General features: G+C 39.4%; 1 protein-coding gene across 5 annotated transcripts in view; it reads left to right on the forward strand.

Moving 5' to 3' along the window:
• The window catches only part of PPP2R5C (protein phosphatase 2 regulatory subunit B'gamma), a 79,854-nt gene that overhangs the window by 12,055 nt on the left and 43,366 nt on the right, over positions 1-24,433 (forward strand). For 2 of the 5 annotated variants that reach the window (XM_035551237.2, XM_035551238.2), the window contains exon 3: positions 5,631-5,790. The exons of 1 other annotated variant lie outside the window; for it this stretch is intronic. In XM_035551237.2, the coding sequence (XP_035407130.1) occupies positions 5,631-5,790 (160 nt within the window). Of the gene's footprint in view, positions 1-5,630; positions 5,791-18,325; positions 18,744-24,433 lie in introns of those variants that run through there. 2 more of the 5 variants (XM_035551239.2, XM_035551240.2) reach the window with 2 other exon arrangements.

Here is a 24,433-nt window from a genome sequence, read left to right on the forward strand (position 1 = left end):
AGATTTCAGATCTCCTAGCTCAAGCAAGACCTGACTGTAGGATGGTCATCTTTGAACATCTGGAACTTTGACTACAGGGCAGATTTCAATACTCTTTTATCAGTCCCAACTGCTAATTCAATACCACAAGCCCACTTCTTGAAAGTGTGCCGTGGGTTAATTACCACGTTGATTGCTTCTGGGCCATATGTCAGGTATGGCCTGACTGTGTTCCCAGCCTCAAAGCAGAGGAGTAAATGAAGAGCTGCAAAAGAGACAGCTCTGAGGCAGAGTTTGAGATGCTTGGAGTCTTGAGAGATTTTCACACTGCTTTGAAGTTATTCAGAGTGGAAAAACTGAATGGTATTTAGATTTTTAACTGCTTTCCATCCATTTTGACACCTTTATCTTTGATTTTTAGTTCTCATCCCAAGAGATTAAATTAAATTTAGACTCTCAGCTGAATTACATTGAGTAAGTATTGGACCTCTACCTCTTAGCCAAATTATTTTGATTACATATTGGACCCTTACACGTTTTTGAAAATGAAGTTGTAAATGCTCCTTTTATGTTTTTTCCTATCCTTTGTTTAGTTCTAGCAAATTGTGTTTCAGTTCCAGTGTAAGTATATTTCAGATATAATCCAGAATGCTTTTAAAGCCCCTTCTGAGGCTTGCTTGGCAAGAAACATGCTCTTCTGGGTGCTATAGATCAGGCGTCTGTTTATCTTAATGAAGAATAAATCCACGGAGGCTACTTGCTATACCAAAATAAAAAGAAGGAAGGGATTAATTCTGCATTAAGCATTCTTCTATTCTTAGGTTCAAAATAATGATTCTCATTAAAAGCATTCTGCTCTTTTTTACTTCCTATACCTGCATTTCACAAGGAGTCTCAATTTGTTAACCGATACAAGGTTCACCTACCCAGATTTTTGTAGTCCAGAGTTTTCGTCAGGGTTCTTGCTGGTATGCAGCTTGCTGCTTCCATCTTGGGTTGGTGTACATACTGATTTAAACTTGAATTCAGTTGTGATGCTTGAGAGAGGGAAGAAATTCGCAGGTTAATGTTAGCCTGATCTTATTCAAGAAATACCATACAGGTTGCTTCCTGGCACAGTGTTATCTTCGGGCAGAGAGATAGAATCTATCTTGTCCTGCTCTTAGGTGGTTATCTCTTTTTGTAACTAGTATATAAATCATCCATTTTTTTTTTAAATCTTGAATGGCAGATGCATCCAGGTGCTTATTGTCGCCTTCAAATTCTTACCATGTGTTGACTAGTTTATCTTAAAACTAAGTATGAAAGCTCGCTGCTTTATTCCAAGCTTGGCTTGGAAACCCTTTTTGATTCTGTGGAGCCAGAAGGCTTTGTATGCTCTGGTCCAATTTGGTTATTAGTGAGTGTGCTTTGAAAAGTAAGGTCAGACAGGTTTTTTGGTTTAAGGGACTGTCAGAAAGGGAACGCTTCTTGAGTCTTCTGAAGAGACTTGTTGACATGGGGCACAGGGCTCATACATGTTCCAAATCCCGCTACTCTCCCTCTTAAGTGACTGTGCAAAGTAAAAGTTGCTGCATGAGTTGTTCAACGATGATCAATTAATTTAAAGAGAAGAATTGGCTGTAACTGGGGAGGTGCTTTGTCTACTCGTTTCTGTCTTAGCTCATCACAAGCTTAGTGTTGTGCTCTGTTCTATATATGCCTGTGTGTGGCATTCTTGGCTCCATTAGGCAAAGTATCACCAGCAGGTCAAGAGAGGTGACCCTTCCCTCTGCTCAGCACTGGTCAGGCCGCACCTGGGGTGCTGTGCCCAGTTCTGGGCCTCCGGTACAAGAGACCTGGGCACACTGCAGAGAGTGCAAGAGGAGGCCACCAAGATGCTGGAGGGCCTGGAGCACCTCTCTTGTGAGGGAAAGGCTTGAGGGGGACTTCATCCATGTCTATAAATAACACTGGGAGGGTGTAAAGAGGATGGAGCCAGGTGGTGCCCAGTGCCAGGACTAGAGCCATCGAGCACAAACCAGAGCACAAGAGGATCTCTCTAAACACAGGGAAGCACTTCTGTGCAGTGTGGTTGACTGAGCAGTGCCACAAAGAGGTTGTGCAGTCTCCCTCCTTGGAGACCTCCAAAAGCCACCTGGACGTGGTCCTGGGCAGCCTGCTCTGGGTGGCCCTGCCTGAGCAGGGGTTGGGCCAGGTGGCCTCCAGAGGGCCCTGCCGACCTCAGCCATTCTGAGACTGTGAATGAAGGGAAGAAGGGATACAAGGGCAATCTATTGTGAACTACCATTACTGGCAAGAAATTTCTTTCTCGTCTCCCTCTATTTGCATCTCTCGGATTCATGTTAAGCCTGTTCACGGGAACCAAGGAGCATAAGCTCTGTATTTTCAATTGTTAAAAGCAGGACATAAAAGTCAGGATCACACTGATTCTGGTAGTCTTAATGTTCATCAGAATAGGTAAAAACTAAAACTAAATTCATCAGGAAGTCTGGAGGTTTTTTTTTGTTAAAGCAGCATCCTCAGTCTGATATTTTTGGAGTATTTTGTACGCACTTTTAACTTTTTCAGCCACTTCTAGAACTGAATGTATCTCTGACTATCTAAACGTTTGGGTAGGAGGGAGCTGCTTGTCAGAACAAGGGTAAGAATAGGTATTTCCTATTCTAGTCACTAGAAGAGAACTGATAAAAGCATATCAGTAGTTGGACCATTCTGCTGTCAAGTAAGCGGAGTTCTCTGATGTAGAATGATGTCAATCTGTTTTTCTCAGGAGTTGTGGTTTTCTGAGGTAATTTATCAGAAGAGCTTGGCTCTTCACTCTGAGCTTACAAGGACTGTATCTTCATAAAAAGTGAAGTATGTTACCTTGAAGTCTTTAGCAAATGAACACACAGAGCTGTTAATCTGAGTTTTTCTCGTTAGACCGCAGCTTTCGAGTACAAGATGATCAAAGATGGTGTGGCTAAGATTGTTGAGCTGTTTTTTAAGCTGATTTAACTTCTTCAGGTGCCCGCATTCTCTCTACCTGTGTGCCAGTTCTGGGGGCCAGTTCTGTCCTGACAGCTTCGTCGTGCCACTCGCAGAAGTTGTCAGTTACAGCTGTGCAGTGTGGTATTCAAATAACCAAGAGCTGTAAGCTGTTTTGGCAGCTCTCTGGGACGTGCTGGCTGGGTGGCTGGGCCGTGACTGAAATCAGGGATGGTTGGGGCTGGCGGCAGAAAGAAGGGCAGCTCCTGGATGAACTGGCCAGGGATTCAGGGCAAGAGTTACACTGAGTCGCCACTGCTAGGTGGGAAGTTGCCATAGGAACAAAAAATGCTTTCTTTCAACGTTTCTATTTAGAAGGGTTACCAGTCCTCTTAAATAACCACTTTTAGCTAATTTTAGATTGTATCTGCAATTCAGAGCACTTGTTTCCCTGAGGTGCGTGTTACCTTGGCATACCAGAGCATGTGCATGTGTGCAGGCACACAAGCACTTGCTAATTCAAAATTGAGAATTTGCTTGGGAATAAAGGAAACAGGAAGGTGACTTTTCCTGTTTCAAGTAATGAACAAAAAACAGGTGGTAGTGGAAGACAGCCAGTTCAGAAAAACAACACCAAGCTCCAGCACCATATTGAAAGTCTAGGAACTTACCTAGTAATAGTGTTTATAATACATGAAGTTAGTTTTTCTCACTTAATGCATGGTAAATCATTGCTTCCTAATTTTGTGGTGCTATTTTTCTTTCTGCTTAGTTGCTTCATAATTTCGATTTGTTTTTTAACTGAGTTAATGGGTAGAACCTACCTCACAGATCACTTGTATTTCAGCAGAAAGTTTAAGCTTTGTTTGAGATTAAAAAGAGAAATAGTCAAAAATGCAAAGTAACAGATATCACTTGGATGTAAATGCTTTTAACTCCAATGTATGCTACTTTTACTGAAAGTCTAGTGTATTTTTGGTAACTTAAAGTGTGTGGGGATCAATGTATTGTCTCTACCCTTATTTGTTCTGTAAGGCTATAACCATTTTTGCTTTTTTAATAGTAAATTTGCAGAATGGGAATCTTAAATGTGTTTAATGAAATCTAACTGTTGCTTTCAGTCATATTTTCAGTACATTAAGTACTGTGTGTATAATTAAATAGAATTGTTAATCTATTCTTGAAGTATGTACACTTCTCTGCCAGTTAGAGCATTTGCTGCTAGAACAAGCTTTGCATAAAATGACTGTCTTAAATTTATCTACCTTTAGAGGCTCTAAATGGTTATGTAGGGTAACATTTTCATGTGCACTGAATGTGTACACTCACAGGCCATATGGAAATTGCTAATTGAATAAGCTATTCTAGAAATCCTCTTTAGAACATGAAGAAAAGTCATTTCTGTTCTTTTAGCTGTATCCCTATGAAAATGTTTTTGGTGTTAGCTCATGCAGGAATGAACTGTTGCTTTCATATCTATTATATTTAACAAAACTAATTAAATCCATTCAAACTGCAGAAATAGTAGCATTGCATCCTGATTTCCATCCTGAATCCCATTTCCATCCATTTTTTTTCCTATTTCTTATCATATGGGCGCTTATTGAAAAGGAGGCTGTGGTCTCCTCATGTAAGAGAAAAGCATCAAGGTATATTTTCAGATGTATGCTTCAGTGTAAAACAGCTTGCAAATTTGAAAAGCTTCTACAGCAATTTCAGATCCTGTAAAAAGAATTGCAGTGCTTGCAGGACGATTTCCCACTCAACTGTTTTTATATTCTCGGTGTAGGTCACTCCTAGATGTTTTATGAGTCTTGTAAAGAACCTTGTGAAATCATTCATATTTAAAAACAGTTAACTATTGCCTACTTTAAACCTGCTTTTCCTACTTCAAAAAAAAAAAAGGAATGAGAATAACAGCATCACAAGTTCTGACAGGCTTTTGTTAATGATGCGTTTTATTCAGCTTGAGTGAGAGCACTGTTGAGTGTAGTCTGGGGAATAGAGTGAACTGGGGACCATTTTTCTGATTCTGTTATTTAATTCATCCAGAAGTACTGTGACAATCTGGTAAGGAATATTACAATAAAAGCAACCTGCTGTGAGTAGGCAGTAAACTGCTACATGTACATTTCAGAAGCTGCTGGAGCTTCCTAAATGCTCAATCTGCTACAATAAGACAGCTCATTCCTTTACCTTCTATATTATATCAAAGCCTGAATGCCCCAGCCAAGGTTAGGACTCTGACAGTGAGGCATAGTACAAACAGGCAGTGTGAGGTTCACCTGCTGTAAACAGACAAGTTCCTGATCACTTCAAAGCTCAGGTTAGATAGGCAAATACGTTGAAGATCTGGGTTTCACATGCAAATGGTGGGAATAGCTGAGGATCTGCATTGTTGGAAAACTTCTTTTTGGTTGGCGGGTAACTTTGAATGCATGGACTAGTTAGTGCATGTAACAGGATGGTCTGTTTCTGTACCATAACACTCATAGATGGAAATACTCATCGGAAAGAGTGAACAAAAGAATAAATAACCATATACTCAGAGGATGATGAATATAACATCTTGATTAAAAGGTTATTTTGCTTAATTTAAATCCTATAACAACAACAAAAAATCTTAGAAGATTCTCTGTAAGTTCAACTATAGTTAACTTTTTTCATTTCTTTTTAAACAGGTGTCAAACAAAAAATCAAACAGCACTCCTCCCCCAGCACAGCTATCTAAAATCAAAGTACCAGCACCACAGACAGTACTGAAAAAGGAAAAGCGGCAGAGTTCTTCAAGGTTTAATGTTAGCAATAACAGGGAGCTTCAAAAACTGCCAGCTTTAAAAGGTATGTCTTTCTAAATGTGAATGACTCTTGTGGGGGATCTTGAGCATGAGACGGAGAAGCATCTCAACTATCATACTTCTTTTATCTGAAAAACATATGTTATATATTAAATATTAACATATGCAAACCTGCACACACTTGCATATGCAAACACATGGTCTTTTTTCATTTCATTCCTTACACAAGGACACCCAGTCTGTTGTCTTCTTGGCAGGCAGTATAGGAAATACCCAAGTCTTTTCAACCCAGAAAGGTTTATGTGAAAGTAAACTCAATCATCTTGCATAAAAGCAGAATATTTGGGCTTTTTGCAAAACATTAGTCATCTGTCCACAATGTGGCATTCTCAAACCCTACTTTGTTTGCTTGTACTAAGATAGCTCTTGGCACTGAGAGAAGATCTGGTCTATTGCTGTTTATTGGTTTGGTTCTCCAGAGCATAGAGTTAGACTTAACTCCAGAGTTAAGTGGAGTCATGTCTTTTTGATGAAATCAAGTTTTTTTCCTTTGCCAGTTTTAAGGCTTAGTGATCATGTAGAATGATATTTATGGCTGTTTGTGAAGAAAAGACAACAACTGATCTCTTCTTTCACTAGTGTGGCATTTATCATCTTTGTTTTAGCTGTTGTCCATGTTGTGTTATGTTAGTACATGTTAGCATATTGTGTTTATGGTACCTTGCAGTGTCAGGGCAGAATTTTCCAGGTCTGGTAGATGTACTGATCTATCAAGGATGAACAATTAATTTGCCCTGAAAACTTATTTAATGCTGTTTCGAAGTGTGATGCATATTGCTTTCCAGTGTTCAAAGCTGGCAGTGAAACACTAATAAATTTCTGAAATGTTGAGTAGTACAGTTGTAGGCAATGTGAAAATGTCAAGGGATAAGACTTTTTTCCTCCAGTCATTACTCTCTTGCTTGTCATGCATTAGTGTTCATGGAAAATAAGGAACCCGGTTTCCCAGCCCCTGTGAACTGTACTGCTCTTCACATAGACAAAATTAGGCTGCAACATTCTTCTCATCATACAGATGCTGTTTTTACAAGAAGAATATGAAATATCATAGACTACCACACTACCATGACAAACAGATGTGTGAGGCTTCTTTAAATTTTTCAAGACCTCAATCCATTTTAAGGAATGGCATTTATATTCACTAATTATTTTTAAATAAGAATATTTATAATATGTGACAGATTATGAATAATATGTCATCTCTTAAACTCACGTAGCAGGTTGATGCACATACTGGATGTCACATCCAGGGTGTGACATGAGCAAATGATACTTTCATAAAAGTTATGCGTACAGCCTTAGTGAGTAGCATACCCATTTGAACAAAGACTCAGCTGCAAAATAAAATACTCGTTACTTGTTCTAGAACCTCTATTCTGTTCATTTTCAAACATTGTGTTTCTGGTAGTGCCTGGGACTGCCAGTTCAGGGAGACTAGAAGTGAGCATTCAGTTAAAAGTGGAGTGGATCGTGAGTTGGAACGGGAAAAATGAGTGCAGATGTGTGAAGGGCAACGTAGTCCATCTTACTGAGGGTGGGGTGAATGCAGAGAACTTAGTGGAATGTCTCATCACTGGTATTATCACCAAGTACCAGGGAGAGTTGGTAGTGGAGTTTTAGATTTGTTTCTACCTTGGCTCTGTTGCAGTTTAAACTAATAAATGTATGGCAGAAGAGTGCCTGCTTGTAATTCAATAATAGTAATAATCTTAGGAACTGTCTAAGGTGTGTTCTAATGTTTTTGAAGCAACATACCTAGATGTCAAGAAATGATAGAAATAATTTGTCTTTCAGACTGTGATCACTTCCCTGTACTCTCAGACGAAAGGAAAGAAAAGATCTTGAGCTTATATCTGGTGAATAGCTCATGATGCTGCATGTGTGTCCTCAGGCTGTCGAGAGTCACACTTTGTTATGAAATTGCTGATAGTGCAATTGCTGATCTAGTGATAGATAATAATTACTACTAATAGTAGTACTAATGATTACTAATAAAGCTGTGTCCGGTCTCTTGGATCACAGCAGGTGCCTGTATAATTGTTGTTCCCACTACATGTGCTCACTCATGACTAGGATTCCTAAAGTTTCTTTTTGGACAGCTCTGTGTCTGGATGGGAGTTAAAGCAGATTGGCAGGCTGTAATTTAAAGTGACTGAGAGGATTAAGGTGGGTTTGACTTGAGTGATGAGCTGGGAAGAATGTAGCATTGTTTTGGCTTAGCTGTGTTTAACCGGCTTTCAAACTCTAGTTACTCCTAAGGAGTAGCTCTATTCCTGTGGCTACAGAAACTGGGAAACCTTTCTTCCATGTGTAGTAGGCCAAGAGATGTACATCTTCATAAATGGTGAGTTGAGTACTGTGTGGTGTGAGGCACTACATGCAAGATGTATTTTAAACACTGCATATGGAGCCATCTTCATGGACTCAAAATTCTGTGTTAGACTTGTGAAAGCTGATAAGTGGTAGTCTCTAAATGGCCTGTGGTATCCCAGAGGTAGCCACTTTCTTCTGTGCCAAAATGGCTTTTTGTCAACGTTTCTTACGTGGGAAACACTTTGCCTGTTAATCTGAAATAGTCTCGATTCTCAGGCTTCAGTTGTGCTGCTTTGTGTTGGGTGTTGCGTGAAAGTGCTTCTGGAAATACCAGCCTGCTTGCCCTGTTAGCTGCTATTAGTGCAGCGTGATTTGTATTCACTGGAGCAGATCACGATTAACATTGTGAACCTCAGTTTATTCAGGAAATGGAGGAGCTGGATAGCTTCGATAACGCAAAAAGAATAAGAAATAAATTGTGAGTTAAGAGGCTCTAAGAATAGAGATAAACATACAAATTCTGAGAAGTGTATGATGCTATTGCATTGCAGAGCGCAGGGATCTATGTATTAGCAAAGTTGAAAGCCAGCGCAGCTCCCTGCAGCACAGTGCAATGCAGCCTGACGTGGTTCAGGTAGAACAGGCAGCTTCTATGCCTGCTGATACCCCAGAAGTACCCCTGGTGAGCTGCTCCCAGGACTATGACCTAAGGGGTCAAATGCTATGGAAAGGTCTTGCCTATTTTCACTAAAATGGAAAAACTCTGTGCCAATGACCTTGTGTTATGTTACGTTGAGCTCATCTGCTTTTCCTTGTTAGCTAAGATTTGCAGTATAGGTACTTGTTACATAAAGTTGATTTTGCTTTCAGCTATTCATTGGGGAAAAAAAAAATATTTATTGGTCTAAAGATGTTTTTTTGTGTTGTTATAATTTGAAAACTTCCTGATTAATGCTTCGGTTATATCAAGTATAAATAATTAAGGGTGTTTCAGCTTTCAGAAACTTACCGGTTCCATTATTTTAGCTCTCTTAAGAAAACAGCTTTCTGTAATTCAGGATGTATTGAAGTTAACAAATATAGAATGTGTTCTGAGAGAGACAAACAGCCTAAGTGTTCAGTATGAATGTTTAATAAATGTACAGAACAAGTACTTACACGTAACTGACCACAGACACACCGAAGTAGTTTGTGTTCTTTGCAACTGCCCATTTAAACTTTAAGGAAGAACCTGGAATTCGTTGTTATGCTATGGACAATTTCTTCATGGTTAATTGCCAAATAATTCTATAGTGTCTGTGATTTAGTTTGCCATGTGCTGGCATTTACAATGCTTATTTCTGGTGAAGTTGATGGGTCAGTGGGTCATCTTCACTTCAGCTCTGTAATGTTGTTTACCTCTATGAACTTCTGACACCCAATTACATTATACCGAATAAAGCTCTACAGCTCACATGCGTGCTACATGTGCTAATCATATAGCTGTGTTCATTTAGTTTTGAAAGAAAACTGACATTAAAGAGAAATTTTTGAATAGAATCTTGATATGTTATATTGCATACTTGTTGCTTACGTGCTCAATGGCTGTAATAACACATTTTCACTTCAGTTCTTATGGGGAATTGTTAGTATCCAAAGACCATTATTCAGATGTCTTTGTAAAATCTTTAACAGTGATCTGGTTTAATGCTGAGGGAAGGGAAAGATAACTTTTTACTTTTCTTTTTTAACCTTTGACTTGAAGTAATTGCATTTACTTCCAAATCCAGCTTTTTTCCTCCTAAGTGTTTTCTTTAGGAAAACATTCTCAGATAAACGTTTGTAAGGCTTAGCTTACTACCTAAATTATTAGAAGATGGTCAGACTTAATCTTGTCTGAATTTTCTATGCAAAGCTTTTTGCAAGCGTATTTTTACAATTAAAGTGTTTTTCTTCTCTGATTTTACTGAGATCATGTTTGGCCCTCACTAAATGAGTAGTGTGCCACTGTTAGCATCTGCAGGACCGCATCATTGAGGTGCTGCTCTGATGGACTTGCTGACTAATTGGCAAAGAACAAAAACGAACGGAAAACAGGCCAGCCAGCTATGTGGCATTTCATAAACAGTTAACTGGTAACCTACATGTTAGTATGTTTTCACTGCTGTGCAAGGTTATTAATATAGAAAAGTAAAATTTAAGGTTAATGATTCAAAAATGTATGATATTAAGTACTCATAAGAATTCATAGTTTTAGAAATATTTGCATTACAGGTGGACAGGTTTTTCATCATTCTAGTCCTGTTACTTATTTCTAAGATGTTCCCTTGTACATTATGTACGTTTAATTTATATGCTACAAGGGATTTTGACAGCGCAGACAGGTGAGCATACTTGTATTTGCACATGTTACTTTTGTACGGATGTGCTGATTTTAGTAAACTGTGTAAACGTGCAGTGTTTAGAAAACTTGTATAAAATGGTGAGGTTTTTTCTAATTGTTTGGTTTGAATCCTACAATAGTCAAAAGAATGTTGCAAGAGAATTCTTGAATACAATATTCAAGATGCCCTGATTGGGATAAAACACTTTATACACTGTCAAATACAGTTGTGTCACAAATCTAGCTTTAACCTGCAAGGAGTATTCATTAAAATATTATGTTCTCTCAGTTCTAAAATTAAAAAAATATATATATGCTCCTGGATATTCCAAAGTGTTGAAAAATTTCCCAATGAGCATGTGTTAGTCGTGCATATGTAAATTTGGAAATAATTCAAAAATATGCTATTTTTATAGCATGTCTGTGTTTTTTTAAAAAGCTGGATGGAAATCTGCTTTATAGCCTCATAGAGGACTCCCATGACACCAGTGTCATAGTTTTGTTTGTGGGTTTGGGGTTGTTTTCTTTTTTTACGTGAAGGTGAACATTGTTTTACGTGATCTAATAGATGGCAGTCGCAATTCAGCTTTTATTTTCAAATGCAAATCCTAATTTATTTGCAGAATTACTGCTTTCCTCTTGGGGTTGGATTTCTGATCTTGGAAAACGGGGATACAATTTTCTTATAAAGGTGTGTGTGTGTATTTATATATATCAAGGTAGGAAGAAATGAGCCGTGTTGACAGATGTGGATGTTTAGACTAACTCTTGAGTGCTGAGCAGTGTAGAATATGCAACATTGTGCTGCTTTGGTGTAGCATAACTACATGATATGATTAATAGATTTTTAGTATTCTGTTGTTGAATGTCATGCTGTGTGTGTTGATTAATGCTGTTTTTGACATTTTGGTGAAGATGTCTTTCTGATTTAGTGGTTTGGTGAAATCAGGCTATAAGTCAAAACTTTTCTTTTTTTTTTTTTTTAAAAAAAAAAAAGAGGGGGGAAGTAACGACCATGACAGGTCATAAGGGTGCTGTTTTTTCTGAGCACATTTCACATAGAGTGTGTGGTTTCTCTTTTTTTTTCTTTCTCCAACCAGAGACTTTTAGAGGTATGCCAAATTCTGAGCCTGTTTTGTGCAAGGAGGGAACTTGAGGATGGTGTCTCAACTTGTCTGCCTGTGATACAGAACTCTGATAGAGAGACAAGTGTTATTAAAGCTTTCCTAATGCTTTTAAGTTATAAGTGGATGTCTAGGGGAGAGCTCTGTTTTCATTCTCTATACAATATTAAAATCTGATGAATCAAGATTGCAGAAGAAGTGATTCCATTTTAAGATTCTAAGACTTTAAATATTTAAAAAAATAAAAATTGGGCCTAATATTCATTGATCAAACCGTTGTACCCATGAGGAAGGAAGAAGTGTGGGTTTCTGAAGAGGTCAGAAATGGAAGACCACTGCATGTTTCTGTCAACATGGAGAACAGATAGCTAAGCAAAACTGAGATCAAGGTAAATTAAAAAGCAAATGAAGTATTGACCTCTGTGCTACAGGGAAATTCAACCACATATGTTGGTAACTTCCCCAAACTCTCATCTGGATAAGTTCAAACTCAGTTTGTTAATTTCTTGTTTAAAACTGCCATCTATTTCCCTGATGCAAAAGAGGTTGGGTATCCATAATTTACCTGAGTTTATGGGAACCATAGAGATAAAGGACCTTTTTAAGGTTTTGAGGAGCGTTTTTCTTAGAAGCTGTTGAGACTGGAAGTCTCAATGTTTAATGCTGTTGCTGTCACAGAAACCTCCTCCCAGTTGTAAACTAGAATGAAGGTGCAGTATTTCAGCCATTCCGGTTTAATTGCACTTCTTGTGTGTATTCATAGTTAATAAAGAATTTTGTCCAGCTGCAAGGTGGTAGCATCGCTGTTTAGCTAAAAGTATGTTATGCAAAGTGAGGTGGTAGATTTAACAAGATAATGCCACTATAAAAGGTGATTTGCCCTGAGACATAATGCATGTAAAAGGCAAAACAGTGAGGCCAAACAAATTCATTCTCATGCAAAACATCGATGAATACAGTTCTGTGAAACAGATGATGCTTTTCTCTGTTGTACATGAACTACATTGGGCTAACTCGGTATGCTAAGTGCTATTCTTCTGGTCCTGGCTATGTTCATGCTATTATAGTATTTTTGGCAGCCTAATTTTCTATTGAATTTCCTGAAACAAAAAGCCTGTAAAGGAAAGTTCTGCAGAAGGTCCTACATCAGTGTGTTTAGTTGTCAGTGAATGTGTGTATTGTATCATGTGAAAGAACTGTGGAGGCTTTCTTTGCCACCTTCATTTAGTAACTTTGTATGTCTGGAAGAATTATGAAACAAATGTGAGTGGTAAACACAGAAACTTTGTGCAGCAAAAGCTGGCAGTTGTTTAGTGTTCATACAGGAAAGTACGCTATCAAATTGGTAAATATTTTAATATTTAATGATTATGAAAGCATTAATCTTAAAGTATTTAGCAATTATCCAGTATTAATTATTTTGTAACATTTTAAATATAAATAAATATGATACCTTGTGAGTGAATAAACATACCCAAAAAAGGGGTTATAAAGAGAGAGAAATACTTTGCTTGAGTTTTTTTTTTTTGTTAGCTAGCTTTACATGAAATCACAGGCTTGGATTAATGAGCCATTTTTCATTTTAACTGCCCTATCAAACACCTACTCATTAGTCAGCAGCTGAAAGTGTTAGAAGAATGCTCTACATCTGTCACTGGCAGCTTTTCCTACCAAACTTGTTTCCACTGAAGCCTGGATAGCATCCATAAAAATGGAAAATAAGACAATACCATATTTTAAATCCTAGATTTTAAGCTGTATGTTCAGAGTTCAGATCTCTTAAAATGTCTTTTATTATGCCTGTATTTACAAAAAAGAGCATTTCGTGTTGTTGCACAGGTTTTCATTGTAATGATACCTAAACATTTTTTTCACTGCACTAAACTGCTAATTTCTTAAGACCTCTACTAATCAAACATTGTGTTCAATATTTATACATTTAAATGTATCTGCTGCATAACTAGCATGCTTTCAAGGTTTTACTCTTAAATGTAATTTTTTAAGCATCGTTCACTTCTTGAGAATGACTGGTGATCTACGTAATAAGACCACATACAGGAGTGAGTTTGGTATGTTAGGTTTTATACAAGGCTCAGTTAAAACAGTATCAGTACTTGAAAAGAGTCTGTTATCTACCCTGGGAAGTATGTTTTTGCACTAGATTCTATTTTTAAAACACAGTTCTTTTAAGGTAACTAATGAATTTTTGTGTTGTACAGCTTTCTGAACTCAGATATCTAGTATGTTTTTTTCCCCTCTTAAAAAATCTTTTGAGCGTACGGTATTGGCTGAAGTAAAACTTGGCACTGAGTCTGTGTGCGCTACAGTGACCATGCAAATACAAGGAGATCCAGACAGAGACAAATTCAGCCATGGGCAGATGTTTGCCAATTTCACTTTTAATCAATTTCTTCCTGTACTCTAGTAAGCAAACATTTTTAGGTTTTCAACATTGGAGGTAGAGTACTGTATTTCTCCATGCTTCAGTCTTAGGAGCTCTTTAAGGAAGCCAAATGATAATTCACACTTGTTTAATTTATCCAAGTGTTTTTTTAATTATTTGCTTTTTTTTTTTGGATAGCTGGGTGTTAAGATGGTTTTTACTGCCCCTGTTCCCATGAGAAGAACATTTCCTCTTGTCTGTCCTTTGGAATCAAGTCAGAGCCTTGTATGAGTCCAGCATCCTTCCTATTGCTGTGGCTTCTCTTCCAGACTGTGTAGTACCTAATGTGTTTACCTCTCCTAAAACAGTGTTATTGTCCTTGAGTAACATTCTGAACTCATTGTTCATGGTAGTGATGAGACTCTTTTCTGTATCTTTGTAATTTGTGAGACTGGTAATTTTTTAATTTTTTTTTTTTTTTTGCTTAAAGGGAAGAAAATTGCTGGGAAGGGTGGGGGTTGAATTAAGTTGGTCCTACCAGTAAAACCTGGATGTGTTTATTCCCATCTCTATTCTGCATGGCTGTCTGGTGAGCCAGATAATGGTACTGACCTGGCTCATCCCAACCTGTTTCCTTCTCATTTCAACTCTGCTCTGCTTCCTAATCTGGTTCAGCCATGCAGCTGCATGAGCTCAAAGGTACAGGGCTGCAGACGGTTAGGCGCACGTGGCTCAGGAGAGGCGGGATTGCAGCGGCAGCTCAGGAAGACTTAGTTCAGTTTAGACTCCTGTGGAAGTCTAACCTAACAGAAAAGCAACCTGACTGTAAAGTAAGTGGCTTTCTGTTGGGTTAATGGACTCAGCCTTTGCAGCTGTGGGTCTGAAGCAGATGGGAATGCAGAAAGAGGATTGAAGCAGTCTGCAACTAGGCTGTCTTAGGTTGCTGAGGAATTGCAACTTCAATATTCATGGAATTATGCCTTTAGTTCCATTGGAGTCCAGACTAAATAACATTTCCCCCTCCTCACTCCAAAAGCTCAAACTACTCACTTATTCTGAGTGGTAAACAGCTTTGTTTAAGGTGTTTTAATGGAAATAACTAAAATTAGATGAATTTCTGTCTTCTGTGTTGTTAGTTCTGTCACTAGTAGTTAGAACAGTAACTAGTTCAGAACAGAAGGGCGAGCTTTGCACAGGTGAATTTGTTTTTTTCTGGTGTTTTGTTTTGTCTGTTTATTTTTACATCACAATCTAAATGGACTGCTTGTTTTGAAGGAAATGCCACATAGTCTCTCAGTATAAAGAGAATTCACCAGCTGTCCTGCTGGATCCTAAATGTAACAATTAAAATTCTGAGGACTTGATAGGATTTTTTTCATTCCTATTGTCAGGAGGTTTGGAGTGAGAAGCAGGTTCAGAGGAAATGTGTAACAGCTACAGTTTTGCTATGCTGTCAATATATTTTTCATTAATTTGTTAACTTCAGCTGCCATTTTTAGTATTAATGTTTTTTGATTCTTTTGCAATGAAAGTGTATTCATAAATTTGTTCAAATCATCTCTTCCTCCCATTGATAATCATTAACGCTGTTCCAGTTGTCCTAACCTTCTTTCCCTTCCCATTAGAAAATCAATTCCTAATTCAGTTTTCTTTGCAATTCTTTTTTTTACCAATGAAGTTGCTCAAATTAATTCAAATTAAATAGATACTTTCTTTTGGTGGCAAATCAAATGTTGTAAGGCTGAAGCAAAGAGCAGCTATACAAACCTCCTGAGCAGAACGTACCTCTTAGTCTGTGTAACTGGTGAGAAGATGTCAGATCTTGATAACGAGCAAAAGGTTTTGCAAAGATTGAAGTTCTCCAGCTCCCCTAGTGCCCTGCAAGAAGCACACCAGGGATATACTGCATTGTGGCTGTTCGAGCAAATTTCATGATAATTAAGTACTGGCCTTAGATGGAAGAGTCCTGCAAACAGGAAGAAATGTGAACAGGATATGGGTATTTCACAAGAGAAAACTTACTTGAACGTGATCTAGTGCTCTGCCAGTACTACTGCTAGCACTGCACATTTATCACTTACTCTCTTTAGAACAATGTAGGGGGGTTGACTTACTAAACCGTTACAGAAATTTTTGCAAATGAACCTCCAACTATTCAAGCCATGCTTATGGATAAAGTAGGAAATGGCACGGTAACTAAGGTAACATTCCCTTTTTGCTCTGTTGTGTTCCAGTACAGTAGATAAATTGTGTACCATTGTACCAGCAGTCTATGTATCCACTTTTGTATTTGCAGGGAGTTTCAAACAAACAGAAGCAGCAGCTACCATTAAAGCAAGGATGTGAGTAGAGAGGAGGAGAACAGCAGCTCTCTTTTAAAGATGTGGTTACCAGATAAACTGGAATTTTAAACACAATTTTTTGCTTCATCATACTGAGGCTTATCATTGTAGAACAGCCTAATTGTACTTTAGATGTGAAAGAGAAACACAATTTGCTCATAAAATTCTGTGTGTGAAAATATTGAGCTCTTTTTTTCCTTCTTTCATCCATCAAGATCTTGCAGAACACTTTGAGATCAGTCTTGGTTTTATTTTAAATTCAGTTTTGTTAACAACGTATCTCTCTGGTAGCCTTTGTTTTATAATATGAAAGCTTCATATCTAGGGTATACCAAAGGGATATAGAAATACAAAAACTGACTCTTGAGAATACACCTCCCTTGGTTTTGCCTAGACTAGAAGGACAAGTGTTCTGAATCTCTGCAGCATTAGAGAAAGGTTTAAGAACATACCAGAAGTTCATGTATTCCACTTTGCTGCACTCAAAAGCAGGATCAAGTGCATTTATATCACTCATTATGTTTGTCCATTTTTAAATTGGAGAGAAAGTTTGCAGTCTTATTTTGTTTCACTATGCTTATTGTGAGAGGCTTTCATTTAATGTCTAACTTAACATCAAGGAAGATCACTTACTACAGTGACTGTAGAAAAACTAATTCTCTTCATCTCCGTAATTACTTTTTAAAACACTTGGATACTCTGTCTAGACCTGTTCATCACAAACTCCACCCCCTCAACCCCCCCCCCAAAAAAAAAAAAAAAAAGAGCACTTGGATCATATTTTAATTGAGTTGGTTTCTAGATTGATGAGAGAGTCTAAAGAAGACCAGGTTTTCATTGTTCTTAAACTGATAGATCCACAAGTTACCACTTTAAATCAGGCCCAGTCATCAGTCAGTAAATCCAATTGATTTCTTCATGTATCAAATGGGTAATATTCCTCTTATATATCCCAATTAGTATTTTCCCTTCATCTAATTTAATAATGCTCAGTACAGCTCTAACTTACCTTTGACAGTGTATTATTGTAGGGCAATACAATTTTTGCAGCCAGGTAAGCATATGCCTGAACATTTTTGTTCCAAATTTTCGTAAGCAAATTATGTAACTGAAAAGTCTCTTCTTTTGGATGTACTTCTCTTTTGAGCAGATATCAGATAGGAAAATGTTGTAGATCAGGTAATTTAAATACTGAAAGGTGGTGTACTGGTGCAAATAGTATTTGTGGAGAAGCACCAATCTGGAGGTGGTACAAATACAATATTGCTTACGTCTCTGAGCATCACTCCCAGAGGTGCAGTATCTAGGAGACAAAACGGTCCTTCAAATAACACTTTGTGAAAATACGTGTTCAAATCCCTGGCGATAAAGAAAATGTCGCTTACAGTGTTTTGTTGCTAATACCTCAATTCAAGGAAAAGGTTTAAAAATTTTGTACTACTTTCTTATGTTTCCAGGATTATGCAGCGAAATTGTTTTTGTGTGACTATGTTCTGGTTCTTAGTGATGTGATAGTTTTAAATATTTTTTGAGTTACTTATTATTGAACTTGCGTGGGTTTTGCAATATTGAAGTTTGACAATGTTAGGTTTGATTTTAGATAGGTCAGTCTCTGGAATGAAAGAGACACTGAAATGAGCATGCAATGAGCGACTGCATTCAGGAGCTGAACAATTTGGTGACATTGGTCTGTAACAGACCCAGGCTAGCAACCATTTGTGAAGCACTTGATGGGAAAGCTTGTAGAGCCTGATATTAAAAAAGCACAACTAATAACGAGTGAAAGGTATTTATCTTAGTGGGAACCACCTTCTAAGACGGCTTGTGGAAGCCAAAGCCGTTGGAGACACTGCTCTCGACGCAGTATTTTTCCACTGTGGAGCTGACCTCCAGTGTGGCAATTCTTGGCAGAAACTCTCAACTTTTTCCCCTAAAAGGGGGGGGGGGGAGGGGCAAAATACCCAATACGCTGTCTTAACAGGCGTTTAGCCCCTGTTAGCAGGGGGGAAGGAACAGCGGAGCGCGGTGGCCCAGCCGGGCTCCGAGGGGCCCCCCAGGCCCGGTGCCTGAGGCGCGGGCCCGGCGCTGCCGCCGCGGCCGCCTCCCATTCGCGTCTCGCCCGGTGTCATTTTAAGTTGCGGCCCTCAGCCAATGGGGCCGCTGCCGCCCGCTGACATCACCCGGCAGCCAGTTCCCTCCAGCTGCACAGCGCCTCAGTTTCTGCTTTTTTTTTTTTAATAAAAAAAAAAAAAGACCTAAAATGGAGGCCGGTTTCTCGCCGTAAGCAGCGGGCTGCCTCCCCCGGCGCAGCCCCGATGTTGACATGTAACCGGGCCGGCGGCAGGATGGTGGTGGTGGACGCGGCCGGTCCCAACGGGCCCTTCCAGCCCCTGGCCCTGCTGCACATCAGAGGTGAGCAGCGAGGGTTTTGCTACCGCCGGGTCTTCGCCCTTTTCAACCCCCTTCGGTTGATGCCGAGGGATGCGAAGTCAAGAAGGTGCCGCGAGGGGCGGGGGGGGCCGAGCTGGGTGTGCGCCCCCAGCTCCGCCGGGGAAAGGACCCCCGGGCCTGGTGGCTGGGGAGGGGCAGCGGTGACACTCAGGGGGAGAACAGCCTTGGTGCAGCCAGGAAGCATTGCCGAGGAGATGCGGTTCAGCGCTAACAAGCGAGCTCTTATGTGCCTGGTGGCTTGCGCAGCCTTCGCTGTTAGCTTTCTGCACAGAAACGTGTTCTCCTGGATCTACAGAATTGCTGCACTGCAAACCTACACATTACGTAGTCCCTTAGGAAAATGCATTTTCTCCTGGCATTTTTTTTTTTTAGATAATATCGAGGTGTGTGTCTTGTTCTGTGTTCTTGCAGTTAGTGGAATTTTGCATTGCCGTGTGTTTCTTTGTGTTTTTACATGCCCATAAACAAGCTTCGTAACCAATCAAAGCATTTATTTTTTTTAACGTCCTCCTCAAGCTGGCTTTGTTTTAGAACTTTTTAGGAAAGCAGAGCATTTATTAGATGGGATCAGCACAGCTTGAACAATGGCACTTATATGCAAGAAACACAGCTGATACTGTTCTTGATTACCTTTTCCTTCTCGGCTTTCCCTGGCATAGGCTAGTTGTTAGTACTGAAAAGATTTTTTTTAATGAATGTTCCATTTGCTAAAAATATTTTGCTTTGAAAGTGTTGTGTTTTTTTTTTTTAATAAACGAAACGCACAGAAGCCTGTTCCTTTAAGCAGTAGCAGTTGTCTTCATATATTAAGAGATCGTGATTTCTTTTATCTCTACAAGAGCCTTACCCTTCTTTGTCTGAAGTGAGACTAGATGTATTCTAGAAGACTCTAATTTTGGTCTGTGAGTGGGGGGGGGAAATGTGGTAAAATTCCCTTGAGTTAGAATAAGGGCTTTGCTTGTTGTCAAGGGAATATAAATGCGGCTGCCTGAACTGTAGACAGGCCTTCACTCTTCTGTCTGTGCAAATCACCTTAATTTCCTGATTTGTGCTTCATTTTGGAAGGGTAGAAGTCCCATCTTTTAAAGGCGCAAGTGAATTTTAGGAAAAACAAAGGTTGGAGGCAGAACTATGAAGTGTTATAACGATGAACCGCAATAACCCTTTGTCTTAATATGATAAAAGGGTTCACGTCAGTGATTCTATTATCCCTGTTGTTGCTCAAATCAAGTACGTAATTGTGCAAGCAATTGTGGAAGTGCATTTTAAGAAACTTCTGAAATTTACTGTTGTAAACACTAAATTTTTGGTGCACAGGATAATATGCTAATAAGGTTGAGGTTAAGGGTTGTGTTGTTACGTTTCTTGTTTTCTTGTTTCTTGTTTTGTTTTTTTTTTTTATTAATGAAGAGAGTCAACTTTCTTGTAAGCAATTAAGGAACATCTGGGGGATTACTTTGCATTTTTCAGATGGTAGGAAATTACATGGGTGTCTGGTATTATAGCCCAGAGGAGTCTCTTCAGAGGTGAGGGGGAGCGGGGAAGAGAATGCATTTCTTCTATCCATCCATACTAGTTCATTCTTTTGTATGCAACTCATCTCACTAGCTGCTCTAATTTAACCAGTACTGATTTGCCCCCAAAATGAATCCTTACAGAACTATATATTTAAAATGAATAGGAGCTAAAGTGAGCTGATAACTCTGAAGCCTAATGACAAAGGTTTACTGTTTGTTCTAATCCATGCAGCTTTTACAGTTGTCCTTTTACATCATCTGTTGAAGCATGGGTTGAATTTTCTAGTAGAAGTGCTTCTCTTTGTAGCTGTAAGTGCTAGAATTTTAACTTTAAAAAAAAAAAAAAAAAGGCTGTTAGTATCTTCTCCACTAAAAAGTAAATCTGCTTTAGGACAAATTTCATATGGTGTTTAAAGTAAAAGTTTGAGATTGTGTATCTTATTTTACCCTTATATTGGAGGGTAAAATACTCTATTTGGCCTTAATCTTATTTGGGGTGAGTGGGGAAAAAGGAGGGGGGATTTTTGTAGAGCAGACTATCAGGAATTACTTGAAAATAAAAATTGCAATCTTGCTTTTAAAATTAATTCTAATACACTTTCTATACCTGGATCACATGGAATATGTAAAGTTTGCAGAATTAAAAAGAAGTCTGGTCTGGCAAGAGATGGAAGCTTGCTCCTCTTCTTCCTCCCCCTTCTGAACTGCAGACAGCTTTATTGTCTGGGTTACTTGTAGCTTTGCCAAAGCACCACAGTTGGGAAAATAGATGCAGGTGTTTTTAAAAAGTGATGTTTAGAGCCTTGTGAATAGGAAATAAGGGTGTCAACATCTTATTGTCTACTGTTGCTGTCTCTGGAGGAACAATGGGGATTTGTAGGATAGGAGGTGTCAGGGCCCTGAATACCCCAGCTGGTGCTCAAAATCAGCTCTTGAGTCAGGCTGTCATGGAGAGAGCCGTGAGAAGTCTTGTTGGGGTTCCCCCCCGTCACTCAGGGGCTGTTTTCAGGCTCAGGCCCTTGGCTTTGGTCGCTGCCTTATCCAGGCTGCAGCCATATCTTGGGCGGTGTGCCTTTCGGGGTCCTGATGTGTTGACCACCTGGCTTGACCTGCCTCTTCACTGCAGACATGTTCCTCAACCACTGGACTGTTGGCTGACCCTGATCACTGTCACTAGATCGGCTCTCCTTTTCTGGTTTGGGTACAGTGAGACTCTGCCCTTTGTCACAATTATAGACTGCTGGCAGTTGTCCAAGACCAATGTGTAGAAATCAGGTCTGCGGAAGATGACTTTGGACCCATTGCTGGAAAACACCAAGCATCAGAAGAGCCCAGTCCACGGCGAAGGCAAGTGGCATGCAGCCATTACTGTGTGTTACCGGCTTGTGCTGACAGCGCTGGCTCAGGAAGAATGTTTGGCTACTGGGGTAGTGAGCCCTTGGTCATTCCACCCACACCAGGCTTTCCAGGAGGCCCAACTCATGCTGCTGCGTCGATCGTCCTAGAGTACAGAGCACATAATGGTCAGCTCAGCCGCTTGGCTTTAGTGACTGCAGTGAACTGAAAGCTTACCTTGCAAGCTTAAAGAGAATCGGTTTCAATTTGAGCAGCTGTTACGGGTACGAAATAGCTGTTGTGGTTTGTGGTCCTCAGTAGAGGCGGGTGTGTGTGCAGTTGGCTGTGAAACAAGCGAAGATGGAGAAGGTAAAGCAACTGGTTGTGGGGTATCTGCATGGAGAGCTCCTGTAGGATCCTTGTGTGGAGGTCACTAGCTATGAAGGTGACGTAAGGACAGCAGAGAAGAGGATTATTAAGTATTGCAAACGTAAGATTTTTACAGCAAAGAGGGAAGCAGAGCAGGATGGTTTTTCAAGATGCTTCTCTCTCCTTATGGAACCCTTCTGGCAGTGAAACCCCTAGGGTGACTGGAGTGCACTCAGGGCCCTGATCCAAGTAACTGAGATGAGGCCTGGGGGAAGGAATCAGGACCTTCTGATTTCCATCTCAGTGCTTCAAGCAAAGAAAGATGCTGTAAAAGCAGCATCGATTACAACAAACTGTTAACATTTGTCACTAGGCTTCAGTTACCAGTTTGTGTTTACTGTGGTGAGTTGTCTTGCAGGAAGCTGTAGCTGTAGGACAGAATGCAGTTAGAAAATGATCTTGATTCTCTGTGTCGGCAGATTATAAATGTCTATTCCTTTGGGGGGGGGGGGTACGCTTCTCATTAGGAATGCAGTTGACTGCTGTTAGCCTGAAAACCAGTGTTTTCCTGTAGTCAAGACATAGATATTCAGATATTTGAACAAAATATTGGTAGAACTCTGCTCTGGTCTGCATTGCCAGAATTAACAGAGTATAGAAGTTAGTTTAGCGACCTAGTTGCTTAGTGGAATTGGTAATATTGTCTGTTCACGCTTTTCCAAAACGATTTTCAAGATACTTTGCAAGACGTGGTGAAAGTTGTGTGGGAGGGAGGATGAGAATGCCCTGATCCTGTGTCAGCTCCCACCGGTGCTTCCTGTAGGCCGTGACCTGTTTCAAATACCTCATTGTCTGTTGTCCTCTGCCTTCCAGAGCAGTAAAATTTTTTGACACTCAACTTTGTAATTATTTAACTTAATTTGGATTTTGTGAAAGTTTGTGGGGTTGGTTTTTTGAAGATGTAGGTAATGTTAACTCTGCTTGTTCTTTTCATGTGCTCCCTGTAATCCTGAGCAAGGGACCATGGAAGGTAGTTTATATTCCATCTCCACATAGTGCTCTTCTACAGGGTATGACTAAAAATGGCAGCGGTAACATTCTTGTGATGTATATATCTGAGGATATGGATAGAAATTTACATTCTTAGAAAAGCTTGGTAAAAGCTGATGGTTCTGTTGGGTTAGGTGCCAACACAGCATCAAGCACCTCGCGATGCTGGTTTCTCTGAGCTTGGGCCACCTTAGATAACCTTTCAGCTCCAGATCAAATCATCATAAACTAATGCCAGGTTCTTAAAGAAACCAAGTGCTCTCCAGCTATTGTAAGCTGCATTTCCACTTTGTATTTTCATAGCTGATTATGAAAGGTCAAGTCCCTTTGACAATGAGTAAACAGAGGGAACAGCTTTTAAGTGAGCTACATGATGCATTTAAACCTGAAGTACGTGATTTTTCTTAAAGGAGAAAAGCTCACTCAGTGCTTTCATTTTATAAAGAACCCAAAGAACCCAGCATGTTTCTTTTTCTTGAAAAATAATTGACTTGTAGATATTTCTGTTTAATAGTACTTGCTGAAAATCACGAAGGCTTTTAGTTCACAGGATTTTTTTTCTGAGCTAAAAAAAAAAATCAATTTTGTAATTAATTAAATGGAAGTGGAGGCCAAAGCTCACACTTTAGCAGTAATGCAGACCAAATTCAGCATGCAGAGCAGCAGCCATTAATCTGACGATGCACAAAAGGAGCCTGAGAACTGGGTTTGCTGGCCCGAGGAAGGAAAGGCGAGGGAGAGATGTTTTCTTCAGCTGACGGGAGGGTATGGAGAACAGAGCCAGACGCTTCTCAGAGGTGCACGGTGCCTGAAGAGAGATGACTGATACAAGCTGCAATGCAAGAAATTGCAACTGAATGCAAGGAGAAAAAAATTTCACTGTGAAAGTGTTTAAACATGGGAACAAGATTCCAAAAGGGGCTGTGACATCTCTGCTTGGAGACGCTGAAAACTGGAGTGGGCAACATGAGCAGCTCTGCTTACGTAGTTCACCTTGCTTTGAGTGGGGGATTAGACCAGCAGAAGTGAGACAGTCACTTCTGATAAATTATACTATGATCCTGCAGTTCTTTATTGCATGTGGGGCAAAAAAGACTGTCCTTTCTGTCACTTAAAAAAATAATAATTTTAATGTACTTCTTAAAATTCAAAGAGCAATATTCCATATTTTTGGTTGCTGTTTTTTCCCCTTTGGTTACTGAAATAGACTTCTAAATGCGTTTAGTGCCAAAATGCCTATTAGTACTTTTACGTCTGTGGTAACTCTGAAGTTTGTGTAGTACTTTCATGAAAACTGTTACGGTGTTTTAAATGATTCTCACTGTTTTTGTGAACTGTTAAAGATAGGGTAAGTGGAGCTGTATGCAGTATTAAAAATAT

This window comes from Cygnus atratus, chromosome 5 (assembly GCF_013377495.2).
Source record: "Cygnus atratus isolate AKBS03 ecotype Queensland, Australia chromosome 5, CAtr_DNAZoo_HiC_assembly, whole genome shotgun sequence".
Taxonomy (NCBI): Eukaryota; Metazoa; Chordata; class Aves; order Anseriformes; family Anatidae; genus Cygnus; species Cygnus atratus.